Source organism: Diadema antillarum, unplaced genomic scaffold (genome assembly GCF_040938485.1).
Source record: "Diadema antillarum isolate AM-2024a unplaced genomic scaffold, OU_Dant_1.0 seq00001473_RagTag, whole genome shotgun sequence".
Lineage (NCBI taxonomy): Eukaryota > Metazoa > Echinodermata > Echinoidea > Diadematoida > Diadematidae > Diadema > Diadema antillarum.
This window is the reverse complement of record NW_027272212.1, coordinates 449860-477305: the sequence shown is the minus strand read 5'-3', so window position 1 is coordinate 477305 and position 27446 is coordinate 449860. Positions and strand designations below refer to the sequence as shown.

General features: G+C 38.3%; 1 protein-coding gene across 1 annotated transcript; it reads right to left on the bottom strand.

Annotated features, from left to right (window-relative positions):
- Positions 1–643: 643 nt before the first annotated feature.
- LOC139709831 (intraflagellar transport protein 80 homolog) lies at positions 644–27028 on the bottom strand. Its single transcript, XM_071621792.1, has 17 exons — positions 26892–27028; positions 26157–26381; positions 25197–25376; positions 24954–25063; positions 24100–24327; positions 22747–22871; positions 11543–11716; positions 10908–10982; positions 8811–8859; positions 7433–7609; positions 6334–6469; positions 5179–5320; positions 3884–4055; positions 2891–2980; positions 2111–2283; positions 1355–1478; positions 644–1016 (listed from the first exon to the last, which is right to left on the bottom strand). The coding sequence occupies exons 1-17, from the start codon at positions 26926–26928 to the stop codon at positions 936–938; spliced, it is 2298 nt and encodes a 765-aa protein (XP_071477893.1). The 5' UTR covers positions 26929–27028; the 3' UTR covers positions 644–935.
- Positions 27029–27446: the final 418 nt, after the last annotated feature.

Below are 27446 nucleotides of genomic sequence, written 5' to 3'. Positions count from 1 at the left end.
TCATACATGTAGCAGCAATACAACATAGGGACAGAATAAATCATCACAAGAAGTGGTGACAGAAGAGTTTTTGACATGGAAACTGATTAGTTTGGAATGTCAGTCTGTTAGCAAAGTAGATTCCTGGGGGGATTTCATGGAGCGTTTTGTCAGATATTTTTTCTGACAAACCTGATATACATGTAAGTTATTGAAATCCTTGCATCTGATTGCTGAGAGCAAATTTGTCAGACAGAATGCTTCATGAAATGCCCCCTGGTTGACATGTGGCTGGATGGATCATAGCATGATGAACAGTGTTTGGTGCAAACAAGTAATGAAGTACGCGATAATGTGGATGCATGAGTCACGGCTTTTTGAGAAGCTTTTATTTGGCTGATCACATGACTGCTTTCATCGATTCACGGCCCTATGCCAACTTTACGCCCTCAACAAGACTTTGCCTCTCTTTCTCTTGGACATCAATGGCAATGCTTGTCACAAATTAATAAACTACACTTGACACCTGCAAAGACTACTCCTCCAACAGGACACGGCTACACGGTCCTGGATTATAAAACAGAGCAACCTTCATTCCCAAGAGCCAATGAGGATAGAAATAGTGACTGTATTTTATAACCCTTGGAAATGGGTGAGGCCATGATACCCTTTTAAACCAAGTAATTGGTGGGACTAAGGAAATATTTTGCAAGTGAGAGTATACATGTGTAATGTGACCTGTGCCCCTCTTGACTTCAGTGATGTTCTCTGCATCACTGATTTCTGTCTTTCAGTCCATACGGGGACCTCTTTTATGTTTTTTACACTGGGACATTCTCCAATTGCTGGTCCAGTTGATGGTGGATAGGTAGGGCAGGTTGCACTGGGCACCACCAAGGCAGAAGGGTCGTCAGAGGTCAGGGTTGGATTCGCTCCTTCATTGTTTTCACTTTCCTCTATCTGCCCCCACCCCTTTCTCTCTCCTTCTGGTACTCTGCATCAATTTTGGCTTGGACGTTCTCCCAGTCTACTTCCACCTGAAGACAAGAGGGGAAAAAATAAAACCAAAACAAACCAACAAAATAAAACCAATCCAAATCATGATAATCATAAACAGACAGTGATTGCTTGGAGTCATTCCCCTGGTCAGTCAATATCACTAGGTCACACAGGTACCAGAGATGATGCACATAAAAAAAATCCTGCTTCATTCATTCATTCATTGCAGAGAGCAGGGTGCATAACCCGGTGAAGTGGTCCCGCCTCACATCCCAACTGGGCCCAAAGGAAGACCAGCTAGTGCAGCTGAATATCGGCTATCCAGCCATCTTCTCAGATGGAAAAAAGAAACAAACAAACAGGAGTACAAACTTACCCCTTGTGAGTACTGCAGGAATCTCTTGCTGGTCTCTTTCTTCTCAAAGCTGTCCAGGAACTGTTGCCTAAAGCCCAGGACTGTGTCAACATGTGTCTTGTACTTCACAGCCAACTCCAGCGCTCTGTTTACAAAACACACCACAACAAGATCACATTTGGATATATACGAGAACCAAACACACGATATTATATTCTCAGTGGTTCAAACACTCCACTTGCTCCTGGTAGAATGATGATTTCTAGGTCTGTCATGCAGCGTTATCCCTCAAAATTGGAAGTAGAACAATAGAAATGTTTATTTCACAAAAGGGCTGCTATCAAAAAACTGAACAAGGGAATGTGACGACAGGAGGTTCTACAAACTTTCCTCTTTGAAACTAGCTGCAGGAGTCCTGACTGAATAGAAAGAGAAAGAGAGACTGGGGAGAAAAAAAAAAACCCAACAAAACACATTTCTTGAAAGCAAGAGATTATTAACCAGAGGTGAAGATATGAGTTGTTCTTCAATTTGTATGCCCTCTGTACAAATGAAAAAAAAGAACACCTTTCTTGTCAATTTTCTGAAATCTGTGACTATATACGTGTAGACTTATTTGGTTAACATCTTGAATACCATTAGAAGTCTTGTCTACTGACTCTGTTTAAAAACATCTTCTTGAATTGCTCTGCTTCATTATGTTTGTTTTTATACTAAGAAAGAGAAGAGAAAAAGCAACAGAGACAGAGAGAAAGAATCCATGAAGACCGCCCTCACCTGTCCCAGTTGTACAACTCTATGTTCATCATGATGGCACGGAAAGTGAGGTTGGCCTGCAGTAGGATCCCCTCGGCATCCTGGGCGTTGCCGCAGAAGAGCGCCATCTCAGCGTTGCGCACCTCCTTCACCGGCAACTCCTTGATGTGCAGGATGTACTGCACTTTGTCGACCTGCGGCAGCAGGAAGTAGGGAGTCAAAGGTTAGAGTTCAAAGTAAAAAATGAGTAATAGTCACTGATCGAGGATGTGACTGGATATCTCATTGGTCCATTAATGCCGAACAAGTGAAGCCGCCAAGCTGCCATCTTACCAGGCATACTCCATCGGGATTTGCACGCATTTCCCAGTAGAGACAGCCACCAAGATCATGTGACATGGTGAGCTCTGTACACAAATGTATGGGCGATGTCCATGGTACGATGTAAGATGGTGGTGCGGTGGCTTCAAAGCAATTGCCCTGTGACATATCCAGATACTTCCTATAGAGATCTGTGGTAACAGTCTCAAATATGAGATAAATATGGTTTGTGGGGATAATTCCCATGGGTTTCTCTCCCCACATCCTCCTCCCTAATATCCATATGATGTTCCTCTCCACTACTGTATCAACTTAAATGACTTAAATGGTATTTCTACTGTTTCAACATTTGATAATTCACCACCAAGATCTGTTTTCATGTAATTCAATTTTGCCATGCTGTTTCACACTATGCATGTCAACAGATTGAGCAGCAACTAAAATTTCCCTGTAACTGCTGGAAAAAAAGGCTATACTTACAGCGTTGAGGGCGGCATATGCAATCTCCGCTGTGCCAAGTTCCTTGGCGTAGGCGGCCATTGTGGCAAGGCAACCCCAGAGGGCAGTATCCTGATGGAATTTACAACAGCAGGAAAAGCAGTGAATGAAACCAGAAGACATAAAATGAAACGAGCATTAGACAAATTAAATACCATTACCATTTATCCATAATCCTTTGTCTTTTCCTCAGAGTATTTTCGCAGTATGAGTTGAAAAATTTTAATTCCTGTAAACCTAAGATGCTTTCCACAAATGGTGCTACTTACGGACAAAGAAACCATCATTTTTTTTTTTTCTGAAATGTACTTCTAATCAGCTAAAGAAGAACTTAAAAAATTATAGCGATATTTGCTGCTGTCATCGCTGAACTTCATTGGATTATGTCGTCTTTCTTCACTCCCAAATCACTCCATCAATGTAACAATTTCTTCTTGAACCACAGCAAAATGTCCTCTGGGAGACCTGACTTTGATGGCAAAATTGTCCCTGGTGGGAACTACAATGTCAAAGAAAGGCTTCATCCTGACCAAAGTAGTGCTTTCATCCAAGGAATAAACCACTGATAGCAATATAATCAGTATTTGTCAACAGCAAGTTTTGATAAGGAAAGATGTGCATTCGTTTTTTCATCCAACATTATGGCAACATTACTTCTTGAAAAGAAAAAGAAAAAGAAAGGAACAACACTTCCAATTCAAATCACCAAAAACACCACAACAACTGCAATTATCATGTCTATCACTGCAAGTACCATTGTTTATTAAAATGCAACATGGCTAGGCACACTTGCCCCCTCAGCACAATGATATGTAAGTCATACCTGCTGACCACATGGTTTTAAATATCATTCTCTCCACGCTCACTTACTAAAATATCTTATGATCACTGCGACTAGTCATTCTTTTTAATATTGAGTCCCCTCTCTGATCAGGTCACACTGGTCATCTTGGAGTCGTTCCATGCAAATCTTACCTTGACAAACCTGCAGAGACGGACTGCATCCTCCCAGCGGCTGCTCCCAACCAGATCATGGAGTGCCCCGGGGTAAGGGGACACACTAGTACCAACGAGGGCGCCGTCCGCTCTCCTGATGGTCACATGGGTGCCAAGGAAATCCACAATCTGGGGATTCTTGCCAAACTCGCTGCATCAAACGATCAAAGGGAAATAATGACCAAAATCATACCAGCAAGTGACTAAGAACATCTTCCAAAATAAAATGAATTAAAGGTGCATGGTCCCGGTGTTTTAGTCAAATGCGTACGCGGGCGCACGGCACAAGTTTCCTATAGATACCTACGCTATCGACTCCTCTTTAGCGCTTACGCTTTGGCCCACTTCCCCGAGTCCGAAGAAGTCCGATCCACTGTAGTCAGTGGTCCGATCACAGTTCGGCTCATGATTCCGCTGAGGGGGATGACAGCTTTAGCAAACTTCTTTTGTGATTTCATAATAACAAGCACATACGCACGCACCCTGGCATTACTACAGACTGCGCGATGCGCAGAGAAGACAACGAAGGCAACCTTACTTAGCAACACCTACGCACTTTACTCTTGATGACAGCTCAACTTTGGTAATCTTCGTATCAATGCTAACCGTGATCGGCAGTATCATCAACAGCCCCCTCTACACTACCGGGACTATGCCCCTTTAATGGTAGAATATGAAATTACACTGGATGCTGATGAATACAAGCAGAAAGGAGATATGGCAGCATCAAAAGATAGAATGTAGTAGGAATGAGGGAACTGAATCATGTATGCAAAAAAAAAAAAAAAGAGGCAAGAACATAAGGAATGGAAGAAAGAGGCCATAAAATAAGGAGCTGATGGAGAACAAGAATGGTAAAATAAAGGCCAAAGAAAAAGATAAACAGAGAGTAAACTCAAGAACACATGAGAAAGTCAGGGGAAAAAAATAATAAATGCGAGGAGTGTAAAAAACAAACAAACAAACAAGAATGACAGAGCACAGGACAGCAAGATGGAGAGAAAGTATTCAGTGAAGGAAAACAGAAAGAAATACAGGGAGTGATGGTGAAGCAAATACATACATGTATGTACAGGTGAACCTCATATAATGAACAGAGAAGCAAAATTTTGTTGTAGCAAAGAAAATGCTTGCTGTTCCGAGTAGCTTGTTATAACAGGACTAACCTGCACTTGCATTCACTTTACACGGGGTGAACTTGAAATTTGTTTGTTCAGAGGCTTGCCCATTCTTTTGTGACTTTTGTGAGATGTATGAAGGGAAGGAACACCAACCTTGCATCCTTGATGAACACAGGCAGCTGGTCCTTGTCAACGTAGACAGCGTTGGGGTAGTACCACACTGTGAACTTGCTATCCTGAAGAGCCGCCAGTATGTTGTTTGTGTCGTTCCACGCGAGACTTGTGACCATGTTACCTGAGGGGAGTAACACATGGTTCATGATTACTCCATGGATACACAAGAAGGTCACCACTCCAATGACACCAGATAGAGGTTAATAAATGCAACTTTAACTGCACAGATTGGGGTCATTGTGGTATTTCCATTGAAGACTTTCTTTCTTACGCAACAAAGACATACAAATACGTCCTTTAAACTGGGTCTTTTAGCACTGCACTATATCGACAGAAAATCATACAAAGATGTCAGCCTCCTGCATTTCTTGTTTTTTTCTTTGAAAGTTTAGGATGCCATTCCTTAGCCCTCTGCAAAAACCATCCTACAGGTTTATAAACTATTAGAAACCCTATTCCCCTAGTTTGCTGGCAAGTTTGAACTAAAATCTATTGTCTATGTTTTACACAAGGCATAGTTGCACAAGCACACTGGTATTCTACACCACATCATTTGCAAAATTGTCACCATCATCATCATATTAACCCATCGAGGATGAGCTGATATTGCTGTAATATGCATTTCACATAGATACATCCTGCCCATGTATTCTTGGGGCTTGTCTTCATCAGGTTTATAATATCATGAAGAAAATTTGAACCTTTAATCTCAAACTGTGGTATCAGGGAGTTTTTAAGTGGGGAAATCATAGGGTGACGGGCTGAAACATGATCCCACAGTAATAGTAAGTCCCGACAGGAACCAAACATTAATACTACTAAACACCTCTTAGAAACATACGAGCAGGGCTGTGGATATTCATCCATCAAAGTCAGGAAGATTCTAAAGAGCAATCAGGGAGATACTTGTGTGTTACATGCATCTCAATTTTTAATTCCACAAATATTTTCTAATCCAGAAAAGTAGGAATACAGAAGTTTTCAGGAAGCCGCCTGCAGAATCAGGGAGACTTATAGCAGCTCGGTGTAAGAGGCATTCTCCTTTTTTTCTTCTTCTTTTTTTACATGTTACACTTTAAATATTCCTCTTTGTCAAACACAAAAGAATGACAAGATCATAAAGCTGCCACATACCGAGCTTGATGATCTTTGGTGGCTTGCCAAAATTGCGGACAGTGGAGAGGTAGAGGTCACGATTCTTGTCCACGATGGCGAGGTGTCGGTCAGCTGCTGGACCTTGCTGGTCAAGGGCAATCTCCATCACTTCCAGCTGAGTTCAGGGGCAAAAATAATAAATGTCAGTAGAAGGTTCCTGAAGTTTGAATGTCGGCCAATTCAATTCACAATCATTATGGAATGTAGAATTTCACAATAACGCAGGAAAGTTGTAGACAAGGTATCATTTCATGGTGACTATGGCAAGGATATAAGAAGTGTACTCATATTTCCCAACTAAAAAGCAAGCACTTGTATGAAAAATATTGTTGCGAATTTAAATCAAAGTTATATATTTTCAAATATACAAAGTCTTCAAAAGACTATTTTGAAACTTGTCTACTTCTGAGCAGATCATTCTATGTCCATTTTAATGCAGAAGTTCCCTTGTCTTTTTTATCTTATTTTGCCTGTTTTTTTGTTTGTTTGTTGTTGTTTTTGCTTCATATTACGGAACAAGATTATGTCAGGGAAAACTTACTGTCAAGTTGACAGAAATGACACCAAATGCTTTGGGTATTAGAGTGAAAACAAAACTAAAGTTTTTCAGGGACTCTACCATACCAGTCATAAATAGTTTGCTACAAGTCCTTTGACACTTTTCTTACCAAGTCCTTTTGACTACACTTTGATTTATGACAAAACATTTCCCATTAAGATATCTCTAAAGAACAGTTAAGCTTCAGGATATGAATAAACTTTGACACTGTCCTTCAGCATATTTTGACAGTTACATTACAGCATGTAAATTGACGAAATGAACAGAATAAAAGAAGTACTTAGCAATTAATTTACATCAGCCATGCACTATTCACCAACATTTACTCTGTGTGTAGTTAGAGAGTACACACTTGTATCCAACTGAGCCATAGTGGTCACTGGGTTAAAACACCATATATGTGTATTCCTCTCATTAAAGGTATTGAAAACATCCACGCATTAGAAAAACATCATCCATTTGGATACTGTGCGTCAATGGACAAACTGGTGTAGTGCCGCAGGAGACATCGGGTATTACCTTGTGGGCCAGTGGTTTGCTCTCAAGCGGCTTGCCTGTAGTGGCATCAAAGAGGTGCACAAGCTTCTCGTCGGTCTTGTCGCGGATCGCCACGGTGTCGGCACTGATTGACAGCGTCTGCTGGCTGAGGGTGTCCGGTCGCATGCCAGCAAACTTTGGCGAGGAGATGAGACGACCCTGTAGGCAGATGAAATATACAAGAATTGCAGGGTTGAGAGCGCGTTTAAACAACACAGCACATGGATAAGAGTATTTCCACTGGTGCATTTTAAATCTACTGTTAAAAGTGAATATTTTCGCGCGACTAATTTTTATTGCTCCGCCCGGCAAGAAGAGTTTCACAAGCTTTTTATTCTGTGGAATCAAGACATCAACTACTGGAACATATGGCAAGCAAAAATATTTGCGTGCTTTTATTTTCGCGCTAACTTCTGGTTGCGAGAAATGCATGAAAATTTCAACACCGCAAAAATTCCCACTTTTACATTATATCAAAGTGCACTGCATTACTAAATATGTGGACTATTTTGTGATATGTAAAAAAAAAAAGATTTTGCATTCTTCTGCATTAGCACAAGTATAACACTGTGTGAATACATTTGTGGAAATATGAAAATATGTTCAGAAATACCCTCATATAAAAATATAAACAAGTTCTTCACTGAAACTAACAAACCCTAAAGAGTCAACTGCAGAAAAGTTTCCACTTTCACAATACCTGATGAAATCAACTCCAAACTCTGCGTTTGTCATCTTTTAGGACAGGTCTACAACGTTGCCAAACCTGCGCGCACAAAGTGTATGCAATGCAGCTAGCTTGGTGAAAGAAAATGTAACATGGTCCTAAAACATGCACAGACATGTTGCTATTAACTTGTGCAATAACAGCTTCCCTGATCCACACCTTTGCTTTTCTCTGGTAAATTGACAACAGCAAGATGATCCAGCATAAATATAGTTTCTCCACTTTGGGTCAGAAGCCTCCTCTTGTAAAGCATTCTCACTTTCTGTTGTAACATACATGCAGATGATATTTGGCACTATGGTGGCCTGTTTAAAACATTCAGATCAAGCTGTACTACAGATGCCATTAGTGTATAAAAAAGTTTCAAGTATTTCCCATTATTCTACTTTCACAGATATCCATGAGACTCCCCATGATGAAAAAGTGAACACCAAGCTGTTCATTATCAAGTGCTTTTTGACCCACACAAGGAATCTGTGATATGTTGTCCACAACATCCTTTGCTTTAAAACACAACATTTTTTGAGTGCCCTAGTCCCATTGCCTTGTTGCCAGGTTACATGTGGGGTACGAGCCAGGATATCCAAAAGTGAGATAATTCTTCCCCCCCCCCCCCATAGCAATTATCCATACCTCATAAGTATACAAATGAAGACCAGCAGCATCCACAATGCCAAAGTGTCTGGTAGAGAAACAAAGAGAAAAGAATTATACACCACACCATTATTGAAGTCATCTACAAAAACAGACTTTGCATTAGTGGGCTGAAGGTAACTGAAGGAAGCCACTTTTACTTACACTGTAACTTTCTGAACCACTCAAATGAAGCATGTCAGCAATGCGTTTTAATATAAGATTCTTTTATCAATATTGAATCATTTAAATGTTTAACAAACCCCTATTTCTGTGTGGTATAAATAAAATTAAGATTAAGCAAATGTAATCAATATAGTGCTGTAAAATATCACAAGCAACACTGGGAGCCGTTAAAAGCTCTGGAACACAATCATAATTAGTGATTTGTATTTTCTCAACTATTTGCAAAAGATTATATTAGATGGCTTAGACAGTTTCTGGTAAGTGATTGGTCGAGAGCTTGTCACATGATACTGTTTGTGAGGATCGCAAATGTTATATTTTCCCAGCTCGTTATATTTCACCAACTGGTCAAATGAATATATTTTTTCCATGTGTGTCGCCCTCTTACGGTTGAAATACGAACAATGACACCAATATAAGGGTGTGGGACCACATCGGTAACTGGGACGAGCAAACGATTACTATCGATAACTGCAGTCTGGATCGATATAATCTGGTTCCCCCCCCCCCCCGAATACTAGTAGACGGCACGCACGGCGCGGTGCGGAGTAGCGTCATAATGCGCTAGGCCCGCCTGGGTAGAATTCAGGAAGCCTAATGTTACAGTGTATAATATGTAGGTACCGTACCCAATGTACCGTTTACGTATGCACGTATCATTCGGCCCGCGAAGTTTGGATTCACACTTCAAAGTGGAACCCCGTTTTGCCTATGATAAACAACGACGAGCTCGATAAGATTTTGGAGGATAAGGATTCTAACTCCACTAAACATGTCCTAAAACAAGCGAGTTAATAGTCTAGAGACATTTTGTTCAGTTCAGTTCTTAGAACAAGGGCAATTCATTCATCTTCATTGTACATTGACGTAACTTAGACTAGATCTAACGTTACATTGAAGAAGTGGAAGACTACGACACCGAGCAGGTTTGCAAATTACTGTGTTTGTGAATAGTTTCTACAATGTTCATCTCTGCAACAGAGGAAAAAGAAGACTGATTTTGAAATTGCTGCAGATTCCTGATGACAGAAGGTACGTCTATACCTGTCCTGGCACAAGACAATTGACTAAAAATCACAGGGTAGAAAAAGATGATGCACTGGGGAGCCAATGTGGACGCATGTGATGTAGACACTAACGTTAGACCTAGAGTAGAGATGCTAGACTTACGTAACGTTAGACCGTGTAGGCCTAGCGTAGATTCTAGATCTAGTTAGGCCTAGTAGGTTACCTGTACTACGAAACAAATGTCAAATGATGAAAATTGCCCAGTAGGCCATAACGTTAGGCCTAAGAGTAAAGCTAGAATTGTTTTGTCAGTAGACCCTAGAACATCTGCTGATCTTTTGGACCTGAGCCTAATGTAACTAAAAAGCGTCGTTACTGGACTTGAGCCTAACGTTAGTACTGTCATTAGAGGACATGAGCCTAACTACACAGCCCATCAGTCGCTGTACAAAATCGCGATAGCGCGCACACAGCGTCTGGTCGGGCTAACATGAGCGTATTAAACGGTTATGGGTTCGTTAGTGTAGGCCTAACAGTAGCTATTATTCCGGTACTCTTCTGTAAAGCGCAATCAAGGGCAAGGCCATCTAATACAACAGATATCGACTGGTAGGGGGTGGAATGTAACAATCTTTGGAACGCCAGGGAGTTATATTTTCCCTCGTGATCATATTTTCCCTTGGGAAAATATAACTCCCTGGCGGTCCAAAGAATGTTATATTCCACCCCGTACCAGTCAATATCTGTATAATGCTATTCCGTCTACTTTCCCCTCTGGAAATAAAAAATAGAAGAAATGTGATGGCTATGGATGCAAATAAGAGAAAATAAGAAAAGAAAAACGACAAAACAAACAGGAAAATAAATAGAAAGAAAGAAAAAAAAAACTTTCATAAGACTTACTTCTCTGCTTGGACAATCAAGGTGACAGTTCCTTCTTTCAGGTCAAAGATCATTGGAGTGTTCCAATTCTTGGTACTGGGGACGGTACAGATGAAGATAAAGAGTGATGAAGGAATGTTCACCAGTTTCAAAGATTAGCATTATAGCAGTGACAGGGAAAGATTTATATTACATGAATTTTAATTTCATCTTATGGTCTAACGAATCTCAAGACAGAATGATGTAATATTTCGGACAAAATTTCAGTAAATGATGAATTCATTTGTACTCTTGAACTTATCTGATGCAAATTTCCATTAGAACATTTATATGAGGGTGATAAACAAAAACTAAGACAGTAATCTGTTCCGTAACAAACATGGCTGCAAAATCTTATTGAGCTTGGCTTTCAAGAGATCAAGTGCTTTTATAAGTTTCTCCCACACTTGGTTGGTGCTAAAGGCCACTCAAAAGAAAGCGAAATTAATTTTGCCAATATTTGCTGAGTTCAAAGGAAGATTTATATTCATCTTCATTAACCTAAAACTGTGCTTCATAACACTGCACAACTAACAACACATTTCCATCTGACTCTTCCAATGGTCACAATCACAGTGTACTGATCTGTAATGGATGCTTCACAAGATGCTAGTCACCTGTACACATAACACTGGGAAGCCGTGGCAACCACCAGATGCTGGTAGGCCAGAGCAGTCTTGATGATGCGGTCTCGAAACTCCAGCTTCTCCTTGGCGTCGTTGGTGACGTTGCGGACGCTGATGGACTTGCGGGAGGACACGACGACTTCAAAGTTCTTCCACTCTAGCCTCCTAGTTTGCAAAGAAGATGGGCCAAGAGAGATTGATAAGAATAGTGTGAGTAGCAGGTATGACTTTTCCCAACCCCATGTTTTCCGTTCACCTCAAACCTTTAACCCTATTCTAACTGGGCTATTTGAGACCAAGTTTTTACTGGGGGGGGGGGGGGTCAATTTGACCCCCCCCCATCAGATCTCGGCCGCCGATCACGCGATCGCAAAATTTTGCCTGAAGATAGTATGTAAACTACAAGATAACATGGGGTCCGTTTCATGAAGCTATCACATAAAAGCTATCACATAAATCTTAAAATGGCCAAGCCGCTCCTAAGCTAGGAGAGACTTTCACGGAGAAGTAAAAACCATTTCACGAAGTCTCTCCTAAGCTAGGAGAGACTTTAATTATTTCAATCATCATGTTCGAGGGTAATACTAATTAACATATCATTAGCATATCATTAACGTTTTTTTTTCCCCTATCAATGTGTTACATGCGGTGAGCACTCGCTACATAGACATAGCACGTATACACACGGTGTATATACAGCGCAGAGGCAACAAATCTACGACGGAGGCAAGATCCCAAAGGCCAAGTTGCATTCTACACCGCTACTAGTACATATTTCTATTAGTGAGTATATTTAAAGCTGTCTGCAATTGAAAAGTAATGCATGTGGATTCATAATGTCATATTATGTGGATATATTTTTGTTCGAATCTTCTACAATTCTCCAAGGGCTAGCTAGATGTAGATCTAGTCTTACCGGTAGTAGCGTTATCACAATAGTCCCACGTGGGCACATCGCCATTTGTTTGTAAGACTAAATAGCCAGCTGAGTTTATGGAGCTAAATTAGGTAAATTTGCTAACGTTAGTATTTAGCATGGTAAATTAGTAATAGTGAAATGTTTGTGGGTTGATTTTTATGATATATTTAGCGTGCAGATATTTCATGAGAGCAATTTCCCGATTTGTTCATGTATGGGTGAATTGCAGGTAACTTAAGTCCTGAATAGTGTAGGGATTGAAGAAGAAACCGGAATTTCATAAGAATTGGTCTGCATTTTAATTGTTATTGTTTTTATATTTTTGAAGACGTGTCTAACAAATAACATTAAATAATTACACTGTCACTAGCTGTTTTGCCTGTGTGATAGTATTCAGAAGTGATACAAATCTTCCGTTTTATGTCAAATAGACAGGAAAGATCAACTGTTTGTTTTTTCAGTCTAGAAAATCTAGGTTATTTTGTCCCACAGAATTATGGGCCTAGCCTAGGCCTAACGTTTTTAAGCCCTAACGTGAACTTATAGCGTTAGCATTTACAGAGAACCGGCTGTAGGACCTAGTGTAACATCACCTGTGTCATTGTTACGTTTACAAGTCCTAATGTTACTATCTAACGTTACTATAGGTCTACAACCAAAATTTGTAAAGTACCGTACTGGGGTTTCAGTAGTTAAAACTGCGACCAGCCCAAACACGAAGCACTGTGTACAACCAGGGAGGTGAGGTCACCTCCCTGGTACAACTAACAGGGAGTGCCCCAGGGTTCTATCTAGAGAGTCCGAGAGTGGTTAGACTATTAGATCTAGTAGTAGTAGGAGGGCCTAGTAGTAGTACGTAGATCCAGGTCTATACAGAATATAAATTGGAAACCATGGTTCGATCAGATCTTGGTTCAGACTTGAAAGCTATCTTTAACAATTCTAAGTGCATGCTGTGACAGCACTGTAATCGCAATGCATATGTCACAAAAAGATAGAGAATGATGTTTGCCTAAATTCATTGGCAAGGAACCTCTAGAATTCTACTGCTATACTACCAGATGTCTATAGATCTAGAATCCGGTGGTATAGTGATCCTGAGTAGCACCTACTGACGTAGATACTACTTAACCAGTGTATACCAAAAGTATAACCAGACTAGACCCTCAGTCTTGGTATTCCTAGATCTAATTAAACACATTATCACTAACATAAGTAGGCTTATCACTCATCAGTAAGGAAGTTAATGGGTCTTCTAAATAGTGCTATCTATCATATCAAGGCAATTAGTAGATTCTATAGGTCCATACTCTGATGCTAGTACCGCTTACACAACTTCTTTTAGCAATTTAATTCATGATGACATGACAACAGTTGATGATCAGAGTCAGCTAGACTGTGGCTGCATCTCAGGCTGTAACTGCGACCAACCCTAAATGTGAAACCACAGTACAGCTGGTCCTACCAAATCTTAGGTAGATGTAGACCTTGCCACATGGATGCCTATTGACAAGATCTAGAACCTCAAGTCATAATACCCCAAACTATAGGCTTGCACATGCTGAATTGAGACAACTCAAATACTAGTGTGTCTTTTTATCATCCCCCCCCCAAAAAAAAAAAATAATAATATAAGGTCCTTTACATATTTAAACTGCAAAAACATGTGAACTGATTTCAGATTTCATGCATATTCTAGATATTGTGTGTAAAATGTTGTATAATCAAACAGCAGTTTGAAAACACACTTTCTATTTTGTATTCACATTTTTAATTATAGTTTTAGATATGGAACATCAGTCAGACTGCTACAATCAGACTACTGCATCTCACAAAGCCCAGAGTCAGTTGCTGAACTTCACTGAACACAGAACCAAGCTGCTGAACTTCCATCTTCTCCACAGCTAGACTGCTACTGAACTTCGTCGAGACTTAGCAAACGGCATGGTCACCTTCAACAGAATGCAAGTATTTTAGCTAATACAATGTACTATTTCAGCAGACAACATATCTGTATATACTATTTTCAAATACTACAATTGCAACATTATTCACATTTGGACATCAAATTGTCTCTGGATTTTTAGCTGAAAAGTGTTAGACAGGAAATATTGAAAACAATGTTTGCTGTACTGTTCAACCTGGTAATTGAAAACAAACATTCTTATCCAATGAATAGTGACCCTTCTAGAAACAACTGTTCTGTGCATTTTTTTTTTAATTTCACTATCTGTAGAATATGACATACTGATCCAATTGAAAAGAGATAATTCATGGAAATGGGGGGGGGGGGTGGGGGTGTACCTGCATGTCTACATGTATCAAGCTCCTGAGACAAACTTTAGCAGTCACGTTATCTTAATAATGTAGGCCCTACTATGATTGTTTATTATTACCCTCTCCCTTTTCTAGTATCAAAACAACCTCATGCTCTTATAATGTTTGAAACAAGAATATTTGACATAGCTACTCATTTTAAACTGTGAAAAGTCCTATTTACAGCTTATCAGTAGATGCTAGTGAATTCAGTGTTTTAAAATCATTGGTAGGGCTTTACAATTTGATTGCTATAGATTGTTATAGCAACGGCTAAGCACCCATCTCTAACATACTTTCTAATGTCCCATGTCCTGCACTCTTGTTTTGTTTGTAAGATATTAACTGTTCTTGTATATTGAATAAACTCCAAACAGCCAAGGACCAGACAACAGGTGAAGTTCATCCAGTTCAGAGTTAGGGACTGGGGGCAAGATGCAAATGGAAAAGTCAAGTGACAGTGTCATGGATATTCCATCATCTTCATTTGGTATGTTAAATGATTATTTTTAGCTATTGAAGCAAGTTGAGAAATCATATGTTATCTTGATCATCTACAGTTGGCAGCATAATTATTCAATCCCTCTCTTGCATTTTGGACACTCTGGCATAATGAATTACATTATAACTGAGATTATTTCTAAATCATACAAGTGATGATCAGATAGTTTGCAACAAGTAAATAACAGATCAGTAGCCTTTGATTTGCATATAGTTACAAACTTTAATCATTCATGGATAAAGAGATATGGTCCAGTGATCACATTTATGGTCATTTTGAGTCCTTTCAGTGATCACTGAAATACTTCGTTGAATATGGTTTGTTCACTCAATGTTTTGATAGGTGACACAATATGATGGAATTTGATGTAGGATTCTTAATATTTCAATTGGCAATTATCATTGTACAAAAATATCTAGATGAACTAATTTCTAGTGAAAGTTGCCACCATAGAGTTTGTACAGAGGTTTAGCCGTGATATTAATAATTCAAAGTTTAAGTCATGTCAAAATGAATATAACCCATTGAAATGCTGAGAGTTGTGTATAGAATGGCAAGATACTATTTGAAATTCCATTAAAACAAAAGAAATTAATTGTTATGATCAGACCATAACACGTCACGCTTCAGTGATCACAGAAAGGTCTGAAATGACCATAGTGTGCTCACTGGACCTTATCTCTTCATGTGTGAATGATCAAAGTTTCTAACTATATGCAAATCAAAGACTATTGATCAGGTAAGCATTTGTCATAAACTATCTGTTCACCACTTGTATATGATTTAGTGTGTAATCGTATGTTATTTAATTTGCCATAGTGTCCATAATGCAATGGGGTTGAATAATTCTGCTGCCAACTGAATAAAGTGATGCTTGTTATTAATTTCCCCTCTCATTCCTTACTAAAAATACCTCATACTCTTACAATTTCCTAACAGGGGCTCATTACATAGTGATTCAAACTTTGAAAACTGGCAATTACAACTTGTTGTTCACATAATATGTCTTACAAAATTGATAATAATTAATGAACATTTTGTTGTTATTGCTTGTTTTAATAAAGATGTACACTCATCTTAAATATTTTCCAAATATCCCATTTGTGCATCTGATGTTTCTGTTTGTATGGCATTTAACTGTTCTTATATTTGCAAACCCAAAGGCCTGAAGAGAGCTGAACCTCACCAAGCCTTGGGACAGACAACTGCACCTTAACTTCACCCAGGTCAGAGTCAGACTGCAATTGGACTACGAACTGTATAGCAGCATCTTATCTATGACAGAACACAGGTATGCTTTCTCAAATTAAACCTGAAAGTATAATAAAATAAACAACGTGAATAACAGTTGAAAAAAGGCAACCTCTGTTGATGACATATCAATTACAGGTAATTTGGTCTTTCTTATTTTAGCAATGATTGTAGACTTGGTGGACAAACAATGTCACCTCTGTATGTAAACTGTTCCACACGAGAAATTAAGAAATTAGTGTATTTATATACCCCAGTTGGGAGTTGATTCAATGTTTATGTCTATATCAGCCACAATAGTTGATTAATGCACTTACATAGCAATGCAGCTGACTTGTTGCATAACCCACTAATTCATCTTTCTGTTTATTTTTGAACTCCCAGCTTACCTGATATAATTTACAATCCTTTCTAAAAAAAGTCAAATAAGTCTTTACTGACATGAATGAATGACATTATGTCAGATGAGTGTTTTAAGTCACAGGCACATTTTCATTTTGAGTCTGTGTCACACCTTTTTAAGTTATCAGGAAGAATCTGATACACTAATTCTTGTGTATGACAACCCAGACGATTTTTTTGTTTTTTTTTTTGTTTTTTTGCCCTTGATGCTGTTAAACTGTCGCTAATATATTGTACAGCTGTATATAAAATTGCTGACAAGCAGCTCTGTGTAATGATATGTGTGGTAGTCGTGTGTGTATTCATTCAACTGTACACCCACATGTTACCACTCTGTGTAATGTCAGGGAGAGGGGATGTGATTTGCATGTCGCAAAATTTCAGTATGTAACCAGTATTGTTTATTTTTCCATATTCTATTTCTTTTGTCCTTTCTTTTTTCTTTCATATAGATTCTCAAGGCGTGGAGCTTGCCAAAGGTGATGCAGACAGGTTGAATATAACATATGTTGGTTTTGACCACTGTGGATTCAATCCTTCAAAAATTAATGGTATACAATATATACATTTTTTTTTTGGGGGGGGGGGGGTGGCTGCATTAGATGTGAGGATCTGACATGTACCTGCAGCACTGTTATGAAAGTCATGAATGCAAATTTCATGGTGATTTTGTAATAGATCCTTATGACAAAAGCTTCTAGCACAACAAAAATTCCTAAGATGGAGTGTGAATATTATGTCTTTAAGGACATCATTTGGAAAATAAGAATAGGTCTATTGTTGCTAGACCTACACACATAACAAATTTTCAAATTTCATGCACTTGCTGCAAATGACATGAGTAATATTACAGAACCTGACAACATCTGGACTGTTTTCTGTCTGCTCTTCTATTTTGTGTTCACATAATTGGCACGCTCAATTTAAACTTAATCTGATAATCCCTTCATTATTGTTGCTCTAGAGTTTTATATCCTAGTTTTTGTCCCATTCATTGCACAGAACATAGCTAGGTAAGATTAAGAGCTTAAGATAGACCGCATACTTCAGAACCTATTTGCTAGCTATGCTTTTGCAGAGTGTGTACTTTCTTTCTAATATTCAAATAGGTTAGGAGAGTCCATCTGAATTCAGTTGTACATCATTTTAAAACTTAGAGTGTGCTTTTTCAGAAACAGGATTGGCCTTTTTTTTCTGCAAGATACTAAGAAACCACTATTGAAGTGCTACAGAGCATTAATTCAAAAAAGAGTTCAATGTTTATTTGACAAAAATTGGTTTTGAAATGGCTGAGATATCCAAAATAAAGGAATCTAATAAAAGGTGGAACCAACCTTTTACTAGAATCGCTTTGTTTTACTCTGCTTTTGGATATCTCAATCATTTCAAAACTAATTTTCGTCAAATAAACATTGAATTCTTCTTTGAATTAATGGTCTTTCTTATTTCATAAGAGGTTTCTTATTATATCACCCCCCCCAAAAAAAAAAAAAAAGAAGAAGAAATGTTAAAAATCTGAAACCAGGTCTCAACCAAAACTTTACCAGCCCTTTAACCAGAAATCCATGTTTGGTGACTTTCTGTTGATTTTGTGATACAGAGTCACAATTGCAGTGTTAGATATGAAGCTACAATCAGACTATTGCAGTCTGACTGCTGAACTTCACTGAGTTTTGTCATGGACGAGTCCACAGGTGATGGCATAAGTGCTTTGCCAGGTACATGTATTAACCAAACCAGAAATGAGAAAAATCCCCCTTCAAAAGAAAAAGCAAAAAAATTACAATACAAAACAGAACAGAACAATGCATGCAAACAATTCAATGAAAAGCAAATGGATGAATTGAAGCACTCTGAAAAAAAAGAGATTTATAGTAAAGTGTAAGAAAGCATTTTAAAACAGATAAATGCAAAATCTGATTTCTGATCTTTGATGATTAAAAGCTATTGTGCAGTAGACAAGGTCATTATTATTAGTATTAATATCATAATTAATAATCTGATATAGGGAACCTTAGAGTGCAAAGAAGGTGGATTGCAACACATATTATCATATGCTTAAAAAATATTTGCAATGATAGCATTGTGTGAAGTTCAGCTGCTGTCATATTTTGATTAATAAACCATGAAAACATTTCAAATGATTATGAAAGATCTGTTGATGTATAAGTGATCCAAACATAAATAAATCAGTGAACGTTGCAGTGGATTGTTTTTGTTATTATTTCCAGGCGTGTGACGGCAATATTCATGTAACCCAATTAGAAATTATGTCTATGCGGGCAATTACTATGTAATTAGAAAGATAGAATTAGGCAAAGCTTATAATGTAGAAATGAAGTAGAGTGTAATACCAGAAAATACTGTGAGTGATAATATTTTCACAATGACTCTAACCAGTATCACGAAAGTGGTTGTGATAATTGTGCTGTGATTATGGTGACATTTAATGAAATAATGTTTTTTTAAGATCAGATTTTCTAATGAAACAGGTAAGAGAATAAAATGTATGAAATTTTGACAGCAACAGCTGTTCCAATAGTTTTTTCAGTTACATAATCACTCGCATGACATGTAGTTAAATTGTGAGGAATTTATATTAATGAGTATGAAATTGATAGCAGTGAATGAATTAAATAATTGAATCATTGTCGGCATATGTCCTCCTGCCTCTTTCAATGAAATGTGTTCCCATTGTGGCAATTGATAAGTGAAATCAAATCCAAGTACGAAACAAAGAATACCTGCAGAAATTAGAACTATCATTGTGATTTTTGCCCCCACCTACAACTAAGGGAGTTTGTTCAACCAGCGTTAACTTTATATGGTTTTATTTATTTTTTTAAAGCTGTACCATGGCAATGCGTTGTTCAACATTGAATAAAGTTGTGTTTGGTTAATTCAAAAAATCTATTTGTCACATGTGTCTATATGTATCGCAAGTCAAGTGCTCAAAAACTGAGTGAATTAGATGAATAAACTGGAAAGTCCTATGATTTTCACAAATGATGTTACCATGGCAACACACTGTTCAGTACAGTATTAACGAAAGATGAATATACACAAGTACATAGTATAAATTTCACATGTTTCAAATTTCTAGTCAAATGCTCAAAAGCTTAGGAAGTTAGCTGAGTCCACAATATTTTTGAATGATTTTCATTCAAAATAATCTGTTACCATGGCAACACGTGTGAAAAAAGTACAAAGAAGAAATTTGCACATCAGTCTATGTACTTAAGCAGTCTTATGTGCCAGATTTCAAGTAGAATGCTCAAATACTGAAGGAGTAAACTGAATCTACACCTTTTTTTTATTATATTCGTTGAAAATGCTGTTACCATGGCAACACAATGTTCTATATCTGTGAAAGATGAAGTTTACACAACTTCATATCATGGTGGTCACATGTACCAAATTTCAAGCAAAATGCTCAAAAGCTGAGAGATAGCGGAATCCACAATATTTTTGTATGATTTTCATTCAAAGTCTGCTGTTACCATGGCAACGCATTGTTCAACAATGGCAAAAGATGAAGTTTCCACATCTACGCACTATGCCGGTCACTTGTGCCAAATTTCAAGTCATATGCACAAAAATTAACAAATTCAGCGAATTCGCAATTTTTGTATGCTTTAAAGTGAAAAAATGTTGTTACCATGGCAACGCATTGTTCAACATCAACCAAAGATTAGTTTTGCACATCTACATACTGTAATGGTCACTTGCCAAATTTTTGGTCAAATGTTAAAAAAAAATTAAGGAAGTTAGGTCAATTCACATATTTCTTTGTGTGATTGGTATATAGAAAAACTTGTTGCCATGGCAACATATTTTTTTCACACCACATGAAAAAAGTGTTTTGCACAACTACACATTACATTTATCTGATTCTATGCTGAATTTCAACTGCACTGCTTTAAAACTGAGGGCAGTAGTTCAATCCACAACAATTTGTATTATTTCAGTGAAAATTTGCCGTTGCCATGACAACGTATTATGCGATATTAACGAAAAAGATATCTTGCTCATTTACCTTTGGCAGTGGTCACACATGCCAAATTTAGGGTCAATTACTCCAAAAATGAGACAAAATTTTGATACAATGGCTCTCTCAAAAAGCTATCACATAAACTTAGGAGTGCTCCTGACCACTCCTAGATTTATGTGATAGCTTTGCCAAGTTAGGAGAGACTTTATGTGCTAGCTTTGTTCATGAAATGGTTTCTAGAAAAAGTCTCTCCTAAGTCTGAGTTTATGTGATAGCTTTATGCGATAGCTTTTTCATGAAACGGTTTTTAGCAAAGTCTCTCCTAAGTATGACTTAGGAGAGAGAAAGTCTCTCCTAAGACTTTCATGAAACGGACCCATGGTCATACAAAAGAAAAATATTGGCTTTCTATTTTAAGTAAATTAATTATGCAAATTTATGCATGAAATCATATTTTCATCTATAATTCCATTAAAATGACTGAAGGATCCCTAAATTTTTGTGTCAGAGTTCCTCAAGACACATCGAACAATTTTCTAGTAAAAAGATAGCGAAATCAAAATCAATTTCTTTTGATTTTTCTTGTTTTGTTAATTTCTTATGTATTTTATTGTTTTTTCGACCTTTTGTTTTCTATTGTTTTTTCGACCTTTTGTTTTCTATTGTTTTTTGCCAAAATTTGTTGCAGGCACTTTTTCAAGCTTATCTACATTAGAATTGATTAATTTCAATGGTTTAAAGTTGAAATAATCTAATTTATATCAATTTAACAAAAAAAACACAATTTGCATTGGATTTGCACATGATATCACGAATTGGAGCCATTTTTGGGTTGACATGCATATGCAAAACATTATGTAACTTCAGAACAGTGTACCCGGACATCGCAAATTTGGTCTCAAAATATGCAGGAGACTTCAATGAAAAAAGTCATGAAACGACGCTGCAATATCTTTGCGCGTTGCGGAATCGTGGTGCAAAATGTCGAGGGGGGGGTCAATTTGACCCCCCCAGTTGGAATAGGGTTAATGGATCACAGACTTCTAAGAGGTGATTGCATTTTGGCAGAATAAAGAAGCAGTACACGTCCGTCTTGCTGTAATCAAATTGAGCACTACATGACTGAGTGGTTGCATGCCTCTTGACTGGAGAGTCTAGCGTTTAAGTGTTTGTTTGTTTGTTTGTTTGTGTGTTTGTTTGTTTGTTTGTTGTTTGTGTTGTTTTGTTAGGTCTCAGGTTGTAGCCACCAAATAAACAGCATCTTGGGTGTCTCAACTAGAAAGAAAACTAAAAGCAAACTGAAATGAAATTAGTTCATTATTACCCATTCACAATCGGTAACAAGGGTAGATTTCTATTCCATCATAGGCATCATTGTTCTGCAAACATGTTACAATTACTGAGAAGCCAAGACACAGAAAAACAAACCTTTGAGGAGGAGCACAATTTTTAACGTATTAAAAAACTAGAAAAGCACATGGAGAGCGCAGACCTCTGCCAAGCAGCTCATTTCCATCTATACTGTGATTTTCCGATGATAAAGAATCTTTCAATAAATTGTAAAAATTCTTGGATCCAGACGGTGATCCTGATCACTACCAAAATCTTATCATCTGTTCCTTGTGTCATTATCAACTTTTCCAGAAAATTTTAATCCACATTCGTTCATAATTTCTTGAGTTATGTTGCAAAGAGACAGACAAACAAACCAACACTTGAAAAACGTAACCTCCTTAGCAGAGGTAAAAACAAACAAACAAACAAACAAACATACCCATGCAAGTGACATTGTTGGTTTAACACTCTCATCTCACCTCTCAATGATGTGAGAAAAGATGACGTGTCCATTCCCACAGGCCCCTGCCAGCTGTGTGCCGTCCCCACTCCAGCCTATGTGGAAGATGCTACCTGTGTTGGGCTTCTCTAGGGCATAGGACCACTGCATGAACCAGATCAAGAAAAAGAAAAAGAAATGAGAATGAATACTACTGTTCGAATGCGTACACAAAATTAAAATAATGATTGTAGTAGTGGTAGTAGCAGTAGTATTCAAATTCATGAAAATGAAATGAAATCAGTAGTAGTAGTAGTAGTCATAGTAGTAGCAGCAGCAGTAGCAGTAGTAGTAGTAGTAGTAGTAGTAGTAGTAGTCATAGTAGTAGCAGCAGCAGTAGTAGTAGTAGTAGTAGTAGTAGTCATAGTAGTAGCAGCAGCAGTAGTAGTAGTAGTAGTAGTAGTAGCAGTAGCAGTAGCAGTAGCAGTAGTAGTAGTAGTAGTAGTAGCAGTAGCAGTAGCAGTAGTAGTAGCAGTAGCAGTAGCAGTAGCAGTAGCAGTAGTAGAAGTAGTAGTAGTAGTAGTCGTCGTACTGGTAGTAGTATGGGTGACTCCTGTTCTAACAATGTCCTTGGGGTCTGCTATTTTCTTTCGTTATACTGAAATTTCATTATAACTGAACAAAGTATATAAAGATATATAGGTAAGAACTTTAGGATCTAAAAATGTATTTTGTTGTAACAAAATTTCATTATAATTATGTTCATTGTAACAGGAGTGCACCGTAGTAGTAGCAAATGTCATACGATGAGAAGTTGAGAAGTTGACCAATCAGGGAGTAAGATTCTGTTCAGATGTTTTATGATACAGAAAGACTGTGTGCTTGCACGAGTAGATCTGCCTTTTCTTATCCACAGCAAGCACTGGCACTGATACTAGTGCTCTGGCACACAACACAGTGTTTGGTACCCTAGGATACCAAATAGAAATCTGCCATTTCATCGAATTATTCATTCATTTCTTCACTGATGTACCCCTGGCTATGAAAAAAAAGAAAAAAAAATAGGTGAAAGTAATTTCAGTTATCATGGGATGAGTTCGTGGACTAAAATGATCTCTTTCTGAATTACAGATTAAAAAAAAAAACATTTAGAACATGTTTTGAAAAAGTAAATATTATTGCAATGATGGCAAAAACGTCAAAACATGGCTGACATGGTACTAGGATCATTACCACTGAATGCCAACATTTTGCTGCCATGATGGCAGTGTGTAACTGTACATCTTACAAACACAAAATGGCACTACGCAACGCTGTAATCCGCGATATCACAGTACCCCAGAGTACAGCGTGGTGCACCAGACTTGCGTCGAAAGGGTTCAAGCAGACTCACCCCGCTCTTATCGCACAGCCTCAGCGTGTTGAAGGAGCCGACGGCGAAGAGTTCTCCGTCCGGCGCCCAGGCCACGGAGACGATGGGGTAGTCGTGGGGCTGGGAGCTGAAGAGCTGGCGGCCGTAGGAGTCCCAGACCCTGTAGCGACAGTCCTCGCCCCCGGAGAGGATCAGATTGTTGACTGGGTTCCAGTCCACCTTAAGAATGACGCCATCGTGGGCCTTCCACTGAGGCACACAAACAGAGAGAGAAACCAGATTATAAATTATGAAATACTGTCTATAGCTCACAGATTTCCAAAATACTCTAGTCTTTTTCTATTAGCTTCAACAATTTTGGAAGCTTTACTTGCACTAAAAGATACAATGAGAAATATTTCTGTTCATCTTGGATAGGTACCCATGCCCCTCCTTTTTAAAAAAATATATTCACATTTTGCATATTTTTAGTTTTCTCTTGCAACAGGGATTTCACATATGACTTTCGGTGAGAATTGTATGCATGTGACAAAGAATGCACTAGGTAAAAATGTACAAAATTAAACTCAGCAATGCAAAATGGCATCTTACTCAATACAATGCCAAGAGATGTCAGCGGCTTTCATCTTTCGCGGTTGTGGTGGTACTCAAAGGTTTTAACAATTTAGAATAAGAATGCACTAAAACAGAATGCAAAGCAATTAATGCAATCAGAACACAGAACTGTGTCTTCGTGAGACTAAAATGAACTAAAGTGACTCAATTCACTGTAAGGATATGCCTGGATTGTTGCATCTATCTCACAGAGTTTTAACAAAGTCAGTTACGACAGAGGTAGGGATTTTACTTGCAGCTGGAACCCTGCCGCTCAGTACCTGCAGTGGTTTGGCGTTGGCCTGGAGTGATTTGATAATGAGCTGCCTGCCGTTGGTGATGAGGACTTGGTCAGAATCGGGTGACCAGCATATCGAGTAAACCGGAGAGCCTGTTGGTTAGATAAATGGTAAAAATTCACTCTTTTAGAAGAAAATGATCCTCATTGTAAATCCTACAAACTATCATTGACAAAATCATCATCAAATGCAATCAATTAAATTCTTTTTATTAAGAAGACTGACCGGTCTGTGCTAGCGTGGATCGGAGCATGCCACTCCTGGACCAGATTTTGACCTGTCCATCTTCTCCCGCTGTTGCCATGGCAGTGCCATCGTAGCTCCACCTCCCCGACAGCACCGCCCCTCGGTGGGCATCAACTGATTTCTCCACACGACCGGATTTTGAGATGAGATGGTACTTTCCTGGTGGGAAAAAGAACAAGGGTTCAAGTCTTATTTCGGCATTTCTGTTTCCATACCATTGTGAGAGGGTCAATGCTTTGTCACACTTGTAAGATTTGAGGCTGTATGTGTGCTGGACAGAAACATTAGTACCACCCCATTCCTTGTAGGAATTTTTAAACAACGTATGTGTGGCATTATACACATATTTTTTCCTAGCCATGACAACCATTTGCAGAGCTTTTGTAACTGCCAGATCATAACAGTAGAGAGGCTACAGTCATCAGTCTTCAATACAAACAAAAAGATGCATTGATTATGTTTTCCTATAATCAGTTCAGTTGAAAAGTTGGCTTACAAAGTAATACATGTATATCAGCATCTAAAATTTCAGTCTACATCGAAATGAACTATTCATCCTCACTTTGTAGAGAGATTTGAACATAGCTTGTTATTGAAATGATTAGGGTCTGCAGAGTTTGATCACCACAGTTTGTAACTCCACAAAGCATTTGTAATAACAAAGTGTACACGTTTTGCAGAAAAAAAAGTTTAACGGGGACAAAGAAACACAAAAATTACTGTTAATCCAAATGTATTAACACCTATGTTTATCGAAATGGGTTGAACATTTTTCTCATGGATATGTGCAATATAGAAAATCATTCTGTCATGTTTTACAAAGAAAAATTGAAGATATGAATTGAGTTGATGCAATAGCATAAACCACCTGGAAAAAAAACAAAAACATCTAAAAAGCAAGGAGATAAAACAAGAAGAGGACACACTGATAAAACCTACCATCAGTGGATGTAAGCACAAAGACGTCAGACTGTGACTGCTTTCCCTTTCCTCCAAGGCCCCTGGGAAAGAAGTGAATATCCGTGGCGTAGATGTCATTGGGCAGCTTGGCCAGGCTGCTCGTCTCATCTGACAGGAGGTTCCAGCGCAGGATCTGGTGGTCGTCGCTGCACGAGTACAGCTCCTCTGATGTCGTCCATGCTACGCAGCTCACAAGCTCTGAATGTGCAAGGCAGTCAAGGGCTAGAAAGTGCTAACCTGTACACAAAACTGTCTTTTTTTAATTCTTCTTTTTTAATCATTGTTGTATTTCCATGGTCGACAACTGAAGTCACTGATTACTATGTCAAAAATGTGGTTTTCATTTTTATCAGGTCCAAAAATTAAACAAACCCCAAAATGAGATTCAAGAGGTGAAATTCTAAAGAGAAATTTCACGAAGTACCTATATTTCTTACTGAAAACCTACGAAGAAGATTGACTTAAAATTTTACATCTAGGTCAAATATTTGTGCCAAATGTTATCTGCAGATGAATGTTACATTTTACTTTCATCCATTGCTATCTATTTCTCTTTCTTTCACTCTGTAGCACTTTCACGGTGTTAAGAACCGTGACCGGAAAAATTATTGCTCTTCACTGTCTGCAAATTCTGGTAACAGTAACGATAAATAGTTTGAGAAAACTGCAAGATCTAACTACTTGTATTATATAATGAAACTAGATCAAGGATATGTTTTGGTTCCTTTGGAAGGGATGTCTTGAGTCTCATAATGGCTTGTTTCCCCTTCCCCTTCTCGATCAGGTGTTTCAACAGCTGAGAATGGTCACCGCATCAACTGCTCCTCTGTCATGTGAAGTTGTACTCATCAGTCCGATGGCTTCGCTGGGAGTGGAGGCAATAATGTAACTATGGAGGTTAAAAGCACACAGGAGAAATCTAAGATATTGGAAGTTATCTTTTTTTTTCCTTTAATCAGCATGGCCACTGCCCAGGCATATCTTGTCAGTACTATGAATGTTGGGCAGTTATAATAAAAAAATCATACATCTGTTCTCAGTTATCAGCAGCTTAGATACCTTTGATAATCAATCATTTGCACTCTCACTCCCCTGAGCCCTGGCCTACTACTACTAAGCTACTATTAATACTGCTACTATTACTACCACTAGTAGTAGTAGTGGTAGTAGTAGTAGTAGTAGTAGTAGTAGTAGTAGTAGTAGTAGTAGTAGTAGTAGTAGTAATTGGGTGATAGTGCAGTTTCTCACCAGGTGCCTAAATTCCAGTTT

What these genes read in the sequence shown, in the direction of transcription:
- LOC139709831 (XM_071621792.1), bottom strand. Translation starts at nt 26,928, where the DNA reads ATGAGACTCAAGACATCCCTTCCAAAGGAACCAAAAC. An exon ending in GCAAACCACTGGCCCACAAG is followed by an intron (nt 6,470 to 7,432) that starts GTAATACCCGAT and finishes CCCTGAACTCAG; the next exon opens with CTGGAAGTGATGGAGATTGC. An exon ending in GAGTTGTACAACTGGGACAG is followed by an intron (nt 1,479 to 2,110) that starts GTGAGGGCGGTC and finishes TTTTGTAAACAG; the next exon opens with AGCGCTGGAGTTGGCTGTGA.